The sequence below is a fragment of the Pseudorasbora parva genome, chromosome 25 (assembly GCF_024679245.1).
Source record: "Pseudorasbora parva isolate DD20220531a chromosome 25, ASM2467924v1, whole genome shotgun sequence".
Classification (NCBI taxonomy): domain Eukaryota; kingdom Metazoa; phylum Chordata; class Actinopteri; order Cypriniformes; family Gobionidae; genus Pseudorasbora; species Pseudorasbora parva.
Genome location: NC_090196.1, coordinates 34,610,472 through 34,624,638, shown reverse-complemented (window position 1 = coordinate 34,624,638; position 14,167 = coordinate 34,610,472). Strand labels below are relative to the sequence as shown.

At 38.1% G+C, this 14,167-nt stretch overlaps 2 protein-coding genes across 2 annotated transcripts in view; one reads left to right on the top strand and one right to left on the bottom strand.

Annotated features, from left to right (window-relative positions):
- Nucleotides 1–7,224, bottom strand: part of nell2a (neural EGFL like 2a) — a 162,470-nt gene extending 155,246 nt beyond the window's left edge. The window contains exons 1-2 of the mRNA XM_067436024.1: nucleotides 6,961–7,224; nucleotides 6,227–6,355 (exon numbers count right to left, since the gene is read on the bottom strand). Of these exons, the coding sequence (XP_067292125.1) occupies nucleotides 6,227–6,355; nucleotides 6,961–7,006 (175 nt within the window). The 5' untranslated portion in view covers nucleotides 7,007–7,224. The remainder of the gene's footprint in view (nucleotides 1–6,226; nucleotides 6,356–6,960) is intronic.
- Nucleotides 6,689–14,167, top strand: part of LOC137064601 (DNA-binding protein RFX7) — a 94,165-nt gene continuing 86,686 nt past the window's right edge. Inside the window, exon 1 of the mRNA XM_067436023.1 lies at nucleotides 6,689–6,692. The gene's annotated coding sequence lies outside the window, so the exon portion shown is untranslated. The remainder of the gene's footprint in view (nucleotides 6,693–14,167) is intronic.

Here is a 14,167-nt window from a genome sequence, read left to right as displayed (position 1 = left end):
TCCATTGTTGCGGCTCCTCTCTTCCCAGTCTGTCAGTAACTCTGTTTAGTTCAATGAAGCCCCGCCTTCTGAAAAGCACAATGCGCTCTGATTGGTCGGCTGGAGCAGTGTGTTGTGATTGGTGTTTGGGAAATGCCCCGCCCCTTACCATAACCTGTAGTTTTAACACACTTCTAACTAACTCAACCAGGCCCCGGCCCTTTATTCTGCGCTATGAATTATTTAAATGAGGAATATTGTGACGTTAGTTTCCGGATCCCAGTTCGTTCGCAGCGGAAAAGCATCATAATTTCTCTTTTAGTGAAAACCTCAGCAATGTATTTTACTAATCAATTAAGGATGTGCGATATATCGGTCACCATATCGGTGAGTAAATGTGTCCGATATATTAAAGACGATATTAATAATGTATTATATATATATATATATATATATATATATATATATATATATATATATATATATATATATATATATATATATATATATCATATAGAAATCAAATTATATTGAGAACATCATAATCGTGTGTTCCGGACATGGGTTTCAATGGTGAGAATTTTGTTTTTTTAATTAGGCTCTCAAAAATTAAATAAAACTTTGGATTTTGGTTTATTGGCCAATATATCGGTTATCGTTTTTTAAATATAAAGAATTATCGGTTATCGGTTTTCAAATATAAAGAATTATCGGTTATCGGTTTTCAAATATAAAGAATTATCGGTCATCGGTTTTCAAATATAAAGAATTATCGGTTATATCGGTAACGGTTGAAATAGGTGCATCTCTAATAATAATACTAATACTAATGTGCACTAATAAATCATTCATGGTAGGTGTTACGATCCTCTGTGTCTGTTTTGTGTGTGTTGTTTTTTCTTTGTTTATGTCTGCACGGATTGGCTGTTGTTGGAGGAGTCTGATTAGCTCCGCCTTTAAAGGGGCGGGGCTTATCTAAGATGGAGAGCTCATTCTGGTGTTGGCCTTGTGGCGTGAAGAGCTCCGGAAGCCTTCTCCCGTCGACACATCCCAAATCCTTCAGTTGACTATATTGGTTTGTTTATGATTATTTAATTGAGTTCATTTCATGTTTTAGGAGCGTAGGGGTGTCCTGCCATTCATTTTGACTTTGTTTGTGATTTGTTCATTATTAGTGAGATAATAATTTAGTTTTGTCCCTGAGGTCATTTATGTTTTATTTATAAGTGTCTTTTGTTTGTTATGCTGGCCTTGGGGCATCCTGAAGCCATTGCGTCTTTATTTAAAGGGGTACTTCAGTGCTGGGAAGATGAATCTGTATTTAAACTGGGTCATCAATGCAGTAGAAATGTGAAATTATTTTTGAATTTGGTGTCTTCTAGACTGAGAAAAGACAGAAAATGTATATTTGTCCCATGGGGATGAAAGACTACAATTCCCAGAATGCTTCGCTGCCCTGTGCCATTCCCCCAACGCCACCAACTTGATTACAGTGACTGAGTTAGAGAAGACACTACAATTAAAAACTGAACGTGTGTGTTCAATATAATGAGTGAGTCACCGCGCGAGTCTCACAGCACTGAGCACTGACTGCAGGAGTGATGAGAGCTGAGGTAATCGCCACTACATTCGCGGCATACATTCACAACGCGAGTTCAGTCTGGCGCGTTTCAGTTCATGCCTTTGCAAGCTTAACTTTCATAGAAATGAATTTGAGAAGTTAAAAGACTTACATTGCACACCATAGCTCCGTTTAAATGATCCTGTCTGCAAGCTGAGCTCTCCCTGCAAGCTGAGTGTGATCTCCATCCCCCATGGGCAGATTCAAAACATGCGGAAATAGCTCCCTCTGCTGGCTGTAGTCTTTAGCCTCTGGGCAAACATTCCTCCTATGATGCAAAAATCGTCATTTTGCATCATAGGAGGAATTTTTCCAGAAATAAAATGCATAAATCTCTCGTCTCAGGGAGATATGAGGGGGGAAAGCACAATCATTTGAATATTCTCCAGGGTTTCTACTGATACAAAGCCATATGCTAATCGCTGAAGTAACCCTTTAATTACTTTTTCCACTTTAAATAAATTTATACGGTAGCACTTTATTTTAAGGTTCAGTTATTAACTATTAATTAGCTGCTTATTAGCATGCATATTACTATGATACTGGCTGTTTATTAGTAATTATAAAGTACGTATTAATGCCTTATTCTGCATGAGCTTATTCTACATCCCTTAATCCGACCCAATACCTAAACTTAACCGCTACAAAAACTACCTTACTAACTATTAATAAGCAGTAAATTAGGAGTTTATTAAGGGAAAAGTCAGAGTTAATAGTGAATATGTGTTCCCTATACTAAAGTGTTACCATTTATCCTTTTTGTGGAATTTATATTTGTGTCTTCGGTGATCTGTCTGCTGGGACGGGTGTTCATGTCTTACCAACTAGTTTTACCCCATCTTCAAATAACGGGTCATAACGATTCATCGAAATCTAATTGAATTCATGATTTGGCTTAGTGTGATTTAAAAATTGCAAAGGCTGCATTTTCTTTCTCTTTGATTTTAAAGAAATAAATAAACAATCAGGAGTAAACGCTGCTCCGTCTGAGTTTGAGTTGGTTATAATGTGACTTTGGAAAAGCAACACGTGTCAAACATCTTCACAAACGAGTGATCCGAAGCTTTCATTAACCCGTCGTCCAACAAAAGACAACGTTTAATAACATATTTTACTCACATCATATCATGTCAGTCGAGTGTCTGTGATGTGGCTTCTTATCACAGAATGAGGCAGACAATATTTATTGTAGTATTATTATTATGATTAGGAAAATATCCGAGAAAGGCTTGAAGTACTCAAATACACCTTATATTGTCGAAGTCGTGTGTTTATTGTCTTGATGTTTAATCAAAGCGTTTTTATCTTCTTTTTATTCAGCTACAGCGCTAGCTTCACATTAGGGCTTTCCTGAAACATCATTATGTGACTTCTCTCTGAGGCGTTTGTGGCGTTTCTGCTCGAGGGCGCCCTCTAGCCTCCAGTATGAATGAAACATCAATCAATCAATCAATCGATCATCTTTATTTCTATCGCTCTTCTCCAGCGCCGATTGTGTCAGAGCAGCTTCAGTGTTAAACAGGACAATACTGCAGCAGAATTAGATTTGGCTGTACAGTCGTTCTGGAGAAAACAGTGATGTTATCAGCTTATTTTAATTTATCATAGAGAGACAATGTTGGCAGAGATCACTATTATAGTTTACAGAATTAAATAAGACCTCATTCATTAATTTTATTTGTATATTTAGTTGAAAAACTTGGATCATAATGTTAGTGTTCCCAACTGAGCAAGTCAAGCCAAAACATGAGTGTGTTTATCGCAATATTGAACAAAGAAATCATGATTTGTTTGTTTTGTTCATATTGTACAACCCTAATGCACACTAAGAGAGTAAACACTGTCCATTTTCTCTTGCCTTGAAAATAAAGATGAAATGTGAGGAATTGTGTTGGATTTTGGCAATTCGGTTTGGTCCAGAGAATTACACAGATAAAGTTTCAACATATTTAAACAAGTTGTCAAGCTGCAAGGTTATTATGATTGGTTATAAACTTGTATTGCGCAACTGTAAGTGTGTAAAAGAGCTGAATGTTGCTCAACAGCGAGTCCTGGCTTCTCTTCAGAGCCGCATCTGCAGTGCCAGCACAAATCACAGAAACACTCACAGCATCCCAACCTTGCGACTTGTTGCATCATAACGCGCTTCCCAAAACAGGTCATTATTTGTCAACAGCACAACTCGCTGGAGATAAACTGTACACACAGATCTGTGTATCGTCTGAGGACTTATCTCATTATGCGCCCCATTATTCTCCGGCGTCTGTTTCCATAAAGAGCCACGGCCCTTTGTTTCCATAGAGGCTCTCAATTGTCAGGGGCCCCATTAGGGTCCATTCATCCCACAGAGACCAGACGCAGAACAAACACCCGCCGTAAGACGCGGATACGCAGCTGTTCTGAGACCTTATGCTGAAGCTTTTCAGTCAAATGCTTACAGAACTCTTTACAGTAAGGTTTCATTCAGATAGCATTTTAACCAAGATTAATAAATACTATAACAACTGTATAGCTGTTGCATCTCTTACTGTAAAATCTTATCAGTATGTCTAATATTATAATGGACATTTATGCGTTTTTTGTATTTGCAGTTTAAATGCATTCAGTCAACCGAACACGACTTTATCATTCCTGACACTAAACATAAGGAGAATCCCAGCTAAAGTAACAAAAGGAACGTTTTGCTAACATTTCCATTAAGTTATGAAAACTAGGGATGCACCGATATGAACATTTTGGCAGATACGATAATTCTTTTATTATATTCTTGTATGATATTTATATTTGTAAACTAATAACCGATATATTAGCCTATAAATCTAAACCCACATTTTTGTATAATTTTTGAGAGCTTGATAACAAGAACAAAAGTCTTAGCACTAAAACCACGTCTCAAACATACAATTATGATGCTCTCATTATAATGTTATCTAGCCTATATGACAGACTTGCTCTGCACATGTTGCACTGAACTGTATTTTTGTTTTTTTAATTGATTTAAATCATATGTCAAGTCATTCATAACCATTATGGTGAACAGTGCACATCTGAAGTGTCTTATCAGGCTAATAACAATAACATTTAAGATGAACATATATCAGCAGATACTGATAACATTAAAAATGATAACATTACAAATTAACATATATCAGCAGATACTGATAACATTACAAATTATAACATTACAAATTAACATATATCGGCGGATACTGATAACGTTACAAATTATAACATTTAAGATGAACATATATCGGCGGATACTGATAACGTTACAAATTATAACATTACAAATTAACATATATCGGCGGATACTGATAACGTTAAAAATGATAACATTACAAATTAACATATATCGGCAGATACCGATAACATAAAAATATATCGCCCAATATGATAATATAAAAAATTACTGATAACACTATTACTGATAATTACTGATAAAATGAAAATATATCGGCAGATACTAACAGAAAAAAATATAGCTCAATATGATAATATTAAAAATTACTGATTATATTATTACTTATTATAAAAAACGATAACATTAAAAATGAACATATATCGACCAATACCAATAATGTTAAAAGAGAAAATACTAAAAATGGATATATATATTGGCCGATACGGACAACATGAAAAACGTGAATAACATAAAATATCGCCCGATATGATAACATTAAAAACTATAACATTAAGACATATCGGCAGATACCGATACCATTACCGATACCCATGGGCGTCGTAACCATTGTGTGTGTGGGACAAGACCCACCGACTTTTTACGACCAACGATATCGGACCCACTCACTTTTATCGTCTCTAATTCAGCACATGTCTGTTTGCCTACCCTTAACCGACAAACACTTATTATTAAACACGTTAGACGCTTTATTTCTACTTTTCTAATATTTTCTCCTTTTTTATTGAAAATAAATGCCTTTCCGATCTGATATGTGATGGGAAAGGGAGTAGAGCGAGTTCAGCAAAAGCCGGATTCGAACCTCTGCGCCAAAACTTGATGCCGTGCGTCTCTAACCCCTAATCTATAGCCACGGTTAATAACTCACTGATTTCCGCCATTTTGTCCGGCCCAATCAATCGTTCAGTAAACGGCACTTTATCTATCTGGACACGGAGCATAATAAACATGCAACTTGTTCATTATCTGTGAAACTGTTAATATAGTCTTTTTATTAAACGAGGTGTTTTATTGGTATAGGTAAGGGATTTGGCACTATACCGATATATCAAACGCACCATAATGCAGGAAATCATATCGACGAAATAAAACATTTTATGGGGGAGAACCCTCAGACCCCCTGCTAAAAATATTTTTCACCAGCCGCTACTGGGACCACCCACTTTTTATTTGCTTCCAACACCGATGCCGATACCGATATGGTGGCCGATATTTCACATTTTTATTTATATTTTATAATTTTGCATGTATTATGAAAACGTAACTTTTGAATGTTCTCTAAACACAAAAGTAGTAACAGTTAATAATGTGAACAGATGACAGAACGTTCCCTTTCAGTTGGGATGTATCCAACAAACGGAACGTGTTCTCCATCACATTTGGGGAAAAGCTCTCATTGTGTTTCCTGTTTGCAGCTTCAGTCTTACCTTGAAACAGGAAGGCTCTGGTGTCATCATGGAAGCCCTGCACCTGATTTACACCAGAAAAGCCTTCTCCAGGACTGAACTCCTGAAACAGGCTGATCCGGACCGCTGGGTCCACTCCGAACGCGGACACTTCAACACAAGCACAACACACAGCATTACCACTAACAGCCACACACACACACACACACACACCAGTGCACCTTTAGCAGAGCTCTTGTTTGATTTGTTACTTCAGTATTTATTTTTTAGTATGTACTTTATTTGTTGTTAATGGCTGTAAATAAGTAGCACTTTAAGATTTTGTTTAATATAAAGTGCGTTACAAATAACAATTATTATTATAATAATTATTATTATTATGTCCAGCACTTCTGCAGAACAGGTTTTCATAAAGCACTGCATATGGATTGAAGAGCAATGACTTTTTTCATGACTTTCATTGACTTCTCGGGGCCTGGAAATCAAAATTCCTTGAAATTTCCAGGTGGGAAGCATACACTGAAAAATAAATCAATTAATAGTGTTTATCATTAATATCATTCAACTATAAAGAAACAGTACATTGAGTTAAACGTGACATTTAGAGCGACTGCTATGCATGTGCATATGTTTATAATAACCATAACCAGCACCGCTTTATATCTCTGATTACAGTGGACATGAATGCATGTCCAGCTATTAATAATTGGCATCTGTACTCATAATCAACGGATCAGACTGTAATATCTGCGTACCTGCTGCCGCGTAAAATAATCCAACAAACAACTGCAATAATCCCATCGTGAATAATGCAATTAGTCCATGTTGCGATACTCCAGGAAAATTCAATCACATATACGCAGGATCGCGCGTCCTCATGCACACATTCCCACGGGATGAGCGGAGCATCCGCGGGACGGAACGCGCGAGTATCCGCAAGGACGAGCGTCAGAGGAGCCGCACAGGTGGTTCAGCAGCCGGGGTACTGGCGCAGCGCCGCGCGTCAGACTGACTGCAGACCGAGCGAGCGAGCGCGCGAGCATCGAGAGAGAGAGAGAGAGAGAGAGAGAGAGAGAGAGAGAGAGAGAGAGAGAGAGAGAGAGAGAGAGAGAGAGCTCGTAACCCCTCTGGTGGCTCTATATGGAAGCGCTCAAACGCACCGCGTTTAGTGTTTTTTTGACACGTGCAACTCTCTCTACCCACATGAAAAAAAACAAAAAAAACAATGTTGGGTCAAATATGGACTAACCCAGCAACTGTTTTAACCCTGCGTTTGGGTTAAATATTTGCTTAAGACAACCCAATCGCTGGGTTAAAACAACCCAGTTGCTGGGTTTGTCCATATTTGACCCAACATTGGGTTGTTTTTTACCCAGAATTTTTTAGAGTGTATACTTACCACACTGTATTATTCATGATATAGATGTATTGGTAACTCTCTCTACCACATGAAAAAATACTATGGTATATTATAGTAAAATTACTCTAGAAAATGAACCATATACCTAGTAAATATACTACAGTAAAATGTAGTAGCCGATATGTTATAGCATTAACTACACTTTGTTAATTTACTGTAGTATCTTTACTATAGTATGGTTCAAAAACACTATAGTATTTACTAGAGTAATTTTACTATAATATACTATACTTTACTGTAGTATCTTTACTATAGTATGGTTCAAAAACACTATAGTATTTACTAGAGTAATTTTACTCTAATATACTATAATATTTTTTAATGTCAGTATTCATGAATCATCTGTTATAGACTGAGGCTTTTATTATATGGCTACTTGCATTCAACACAACCGATCTGATGTACTTTATATCAACTATTACTGCATTTATAGATTTTATAATAATTGGAAATCAATTAAACATTGACTTGAACATTTTAATATATAGGGAGGTTATCACACCTTTCTACTGCAGTGAATAATTCCCAGGATTTATTGATTTGCTGTCTACTTAACATATGTGGATTTTATAATATATATATATATATATTATATATATATATATAGAGAGAGAGAGAGAGAGAGAGAGAGAGAGAGAGAGAGAGAGAGAGAGAGAGAGAGAGAGAGAGAGAGAGAGAGAGAGTTGATTTTATTTTTATTTTTTATGTGCTGTATACTTAACACACTGTATGATTCATGGTATAGATTTATTAATATAGTGTTTATTTTATTTAGTAATTTGCTTAACATACTATATGACTCGTGATATAGATTTAATAATATATAGTTAACTTTATGTATGTATTTATTTTTTTATTTTTTTATTTGCTGTATACTTAGCATACTTAGCATACTTAGCATGATTCATGATAGATGTATTAACATATGCAGTGAGGAAAATAAGTATTTGAACACCTTGCTATTCTGCAAGTGGTCTGAAATTGTCATCGTAGGTGCATGTCCACTGTGAGAGACATAATCTAAAAAGGAATCCAGAAATCACAATGTATGATTTTAAACTATTTATTTGTATGATACAGCTGCAAATAAGTATTTGAACACCCGTCTATCAGCTATAATTCTGACCCTCAGAGACCTGTTAGTCTGCCTTTAAAATGTCCACCTCCCCTCCATTTATTATCCTACATTAGATGCTCCTGTTTGAGGTCGTTAGCGGCATTAAGACACCTGTCCACCCCATACAATCAGAAAGAGTCCAACTACTAACATGGCCAAGACCAAAGAGCTGTCCAAAGACACGAGAGACAAAATCATACACCTCCACAAGGCTGGAAAGGGCTACGGGGAAATTGCCAAGCAGCTTGGTGAAAAAAGGTCCACTGTTGGAGCAATCATTAGAAAATGGAAGAAGCTAAACATGACTGTCAATCTCCCTCGGACTGGGGCTCCATGCCAGATCTCACCTCATGGGTCTCAATGATCCTAAGGTGAGAAATCAGCCCAGAACTACACGGAGGAGCTGGCCAATGACCTGACAAGAGCTGGGACCACCGTTTCCAAGCTTACTGTTGGTAATACACTAAGACGTCATGGTTTGAATCATGCATGGCACGGAAGGTTCCCCTGCTTAAACCAGCACATGTCCAGGCCCGTCTAAAGTTTGCCAATGACCATTTGGATGATCCAGAGGAGTCATGGGAGAAAGTCATGTGGTCAGATGAGACCAAAACAGAACTTTGGTCATAATTCCACTAAACGTGTTTGGAGGAAGAAGAATGATGAGTACCATCCCAAGAACACCATCCCTACTGTGAGGCATGGGGGTGGCAGCATCATACTGTGGGGGTGTTTTTCTGCACATGGGACAGGGCGACTGCACTGTATTAAGGAGAGGATGACCGGGGCTATGTATTGCAAGATTTTGGGGAACAACCTCCTTCCCTCAGTTAGAGCATTAAAGATAGGTCGAGGCTGGGTCTTCCAACATGACAATGACCTGAAGCACACATGTTGCTTAACACACAGTATGACTCATAGATGTATTAATATCTAATTGTCTTTATTTGTCTTGTCATGCTATAGATTGATTGTAACGTTGAGTCTGGTCTTAAAGCGTGTCTTTTTGGGGCTGGAGGACAGAATCCAGAGACTAGTTTCACACTTATAGTTTTGTCCCACATGTGCTGGTGAAGGTGCTGAGCTGCTAACCCTCAGGTTTTGAGTTCACTTCCAGAAAAGTGTGACCTAGAAACGTCTCTGAAACACAAAACCGGTTCAATCTTACAGTGAGCGCAGAGTCCCAAGTCCCTGGTGTGCTGTTATGCTTATATATAACTGAACAGGCTTGTTTTCTCTTTATTAAAATGCATCAGTTTCATATCTCAGAGCCAGCTGTGGAGTAATGTGTGCTTGGCTTTAGTTATCAGGGGCTGGTGTGAAGCAGGTAATGGCATTTCTGGTCTGGAGACACACGTGTGTGTGTGTGTGTGTATAATTTTCATAAATGTTTATATATTTAAAATGTTTATATTAAATGTATATATATATAAATTTTTATTTTTACATTTTATTTATTTATTTATATAAAAAAGTATCAATAATTTATATATTTGTTTTAATTTTTATTTATATATATAATAATTTACTATATATATAATATGCATCAGGTAAAGTAATACATTTAACTATAATCAAGTCGTGTGTGTTTTCAGATGGTGTTCTGGGTCCGGGTTGTAATCATCAGGCCATTCTGACTCTTCCTCTGACTGAGAGCTCTCTCTCTCTCTCTCTCTCTCTCTCTCTCTCTCTCTCTCTCTCTCTCTCTCTCTCTCTCCATTATGAATCCAGGTCCATTATGGATAATTTGTTTGTAGTACGAGATATTGTAGATATTTGTAATACTTTCAATGTGAATGTCGGATTAATTGCATTAGATCAAGAGAAGGCTTTTGATCGCGTTGATCACAATTATCTTTTTAATGTACTGAAGGTTTTGGTTTTGGTGAAATGTTTTAATTTGATAAAGTTATTGTATAATGGTGCGACATGTATGGTAAAGGTAGGGGGTGCATTGAGTCGGCCAATTCTATTCTGAGGGGTATTAGCAAGGTTGTCCATTGTCTGGTCAACTATATAGTTTAGCAATTGAGCCACTGCTTGTTAAACTTCGAGAAAGATTGTCAGGTTTTAATGTGCCTGGTTTTTCTTTAGACTCAAGGATTTCCCTCTCTGCTTATGCTGATGATGTCTCAGTTTTTGTAAATCATGCTGAAGATGTTAAGGTTTTATCAGAGGTACTCTGTCTTTATGAGAAAGCTTCATCAGCTAAGGTAAACTGGGCTAAAAGTGAAGCTTTTTGGATTGGTAAAGGGGCGTTAGAGTGTCTCCCAAAGTTACCTGGGAGCCTTAAGTGGGGTAGAGAGGGACTTAAATTGTTGGGGGTTTTTTTTGGGGTCAAATGAGTTTCAAAAGTTAAATTGGGAGGGCATAGTGGAGAAAGTGTGCAGCAAGTTGTCTAAATGGAAATGGTTGCTACCGCAGTTATCGTATAGGGGAAGGATTTTAGTGACCAATAATTTGGTTGCCTCTACTTTGTGGCATAAAATAACTGTGCTACAGCCACCTACTGGATTTATTGAGGCAATTCAAAGGAAACTTGTGGATTTTTTTTTGGTCTGGACAACACTGGATATCGTGCTGCTGCTCTATACCTTCCAGTTCAAGAGGGAGGACAAGGGTTGATAGACATCAGATCCAGAATCATGGCCTTCCGGTTACAAGCGGCTCAGAGACTGCTGTATCACACAGATGTGTCATGGATGAAGACAGCTTCTGCTCTTCTAAGGCGGGTTAAAAGTATGGGGCTGGACAAACATTTGTTCTTAATGGAGCTCCAGAATGATGATCGTGTGAATCTTACATCTTTTTACAAGTCAGTTCTGGAGGCATGGAAGGTGTTTACCATTTCACGTTCATCGGATACAAATGCTGGATTATGGCTTTTTGAAGAGCCACTTTTTCTTAATGACTTTCTACCTTCAAGGTCTCTGTCAAGTCCCAGTCTGCGGGCATGTTTAACTGCTGCTGGATGCATAAAGTTGGGACATGTTTTGACTGTAAGCTCAGAGGAATTGAGTAAAAGGACTGGGGTAAGATCTCTACGGCTGCTGAGACATGTTACCACTGAAATATTTAAATCCTTGCATGAGGATTATAAGACTTTGATAAACGACTCCGTAGCAACCGATCAATGGAGAAAGGGGGCTCCCTATGTTTTCCCTTCTCTTAATGTAACTATTGCGGTGGGAGAATGGCAAGATGATGAGAAGTGTCTTTTGTCTTTTAAAACCCCTCAGCTTGGACTTTTTGAGGAAGTAGGGAGAAAAGCCCTTTATATCTCCTGTGTGAAGGCATCTAATGCAAATCTTTTGAATGGACTTCCTTCAACAAAATGGACAGAATTTTTTGGAACTGTTTCTTCCCCTAGAGGATGCTGGCGGTCCTTATACAAACGCCCAATTGATAAAAGAACGGGCGACCTTCAGTGGAGGATTGTACACGGGGCGATAGCCACAAACAGATACGTGATGCACATTGATCCTTCTGTAGGGGTGGGTTGTCCCTTCTGTACAGACACTGAAACGGTTTTTCATTTATTTGTGCAGTGTGCTCGGTTAAATGTTTTGTTTTCATTTTTATCTCAATGGTTTATTGGAATTGGTGAGGCTTTCTCATTTGAAACGTTTATATATGGGCCAAAGTATACAGAAAAAAGAAAGGGTCAATTGATTTTGTTGAATTTTTTGTCTGGTACAGCAAAACTGGCTATTTGGAAATCCAGGAAGAATAAATTGTCTGGGCAGGGTTCTCTAGATGAGTTGAAGATGTTCAAAGGCTTGGTAGCGGCTCGGCTTAGAATAGAACATGCCTATTATAAAATGGTTAAATGTGTGGAATGTTTCATGTGCATTTGGGGGATCAATGAGGTCCTTTGTACAGTAGATGAAAATGATGATTTAATGCTTGCATTTTAAAATGGTTTATTTTATTTAATTATTTCGTTTTTTTTTGAGTTTGTAAGTTAGTATTTTTGTGAACATGTTATTGTTTTAATAAAGGTGTATTAAAATTCAAAAAATTCTCTCTCTCTCTCCTCTCTCTCTCTCTCTCTCTCTCTCTCTCTCTCTCTCTCTCTCTCTCTCTCTCTCTCTCTCTCTCTCTCTCTCTCTCTCTCTCTCTCTCTCTCTCTCTCTCTCTCTCTCTCTCTCTCTCTCTCTCTCTCTCTCTCTCAGAAACTGACCCATTAATCAGCGGTAAAGCTGCGGTTCGGCGCTGAACAGAGGAGCTGTGCTCGGCCCTGACGACCCGTCTGGCAGCGCCGAAAGGCCAGTCGGTCTTATCTGAGACCCAGCAGCCATCATGAAGCCTGCGGAACACAGCTCACGTTCCCAAATAATCCCAGCAGATCCCACAATAAAAAATTAAGGGCTCAACAACAGGCCGTTTTCCTACAGGCTGCCAATAAAGACTGACAGAACAGCTCCGCTCGGGCTCCAGCGGCGAGGGAAGCTCAACACGGACTCAGACCTAATATCAGCCCGATGCGGATCACACAGGCCCATCTGAAAAGACCGCCTCATAACCGCTCTGCTGGGGGGACTGCGAGGATTTCATGTTTGGTCGCCCGTCATGTAGGCCTAATTGTCTGGAGAGACTGCGCTTTAGAAGGTAAACCTGTCAACAATCACATATTAATCTCAATTATGTCAAACGTAACTGTAAGAATTACAAATGGGTATTCCTAAACAGCTGCTATGGTGTTATGTGTGCTTCCAAATGTTTTTAAGTGGTTGCTAGGGTGCTGCTATGTGGTTGCAAATGTGTTTTGAGTGGTTGCTCAGTTATTGCTAGTTGGTGCTAGGATGTTGCTATGTGGTTGCAAATGTGTTTTGAGTGGTTGCTCAGGCATTGCTAGTTGGTTGCTAGGGTGTTTGCAATGTCGTTGCAAATGTGTTTTGAGTGGTGACTCGGATATTGATAGTTGGTTGCTAGGGTGTTGCTATGTGGTTGCAAATGTGTTTTGATTGGTTGCTCAGTTATTGCTAGTTGGTAGCTAGGGTCTTGCTATCTGGTTGCAAATGTGTTTTGATTGGTTGCTCAGGCATTGTTAGTTGGTTGCTAGGGTGTCGCTATGTGATTGCAAATGTGTTATGTGTGGTTGATATGGTTTTTCTATGTGGTTGCCAGTGTTGGGCAAGCTACTTGGAAAATGTAGTGAGCTAAGCTACCAGTTACTCTACATTAAATTAAGCTTCACTACACTGAAGCTACCCCCCTGGGAAATGTAGCAAGCTAAGCTACAGCAACTTGAAAATAGTAGTTTACTACATCTAAGCTACTTTTTTTTATTTTATCTATTTATATAACCAACTTCATTCATATCAATGCTATCTCAGTGATCAATAAAAGTCAAGCATATAGACACACAAGTTATTCATAAAACTGTCTGAAATCAATTCGGCAACAAAAACATGTGATCCAT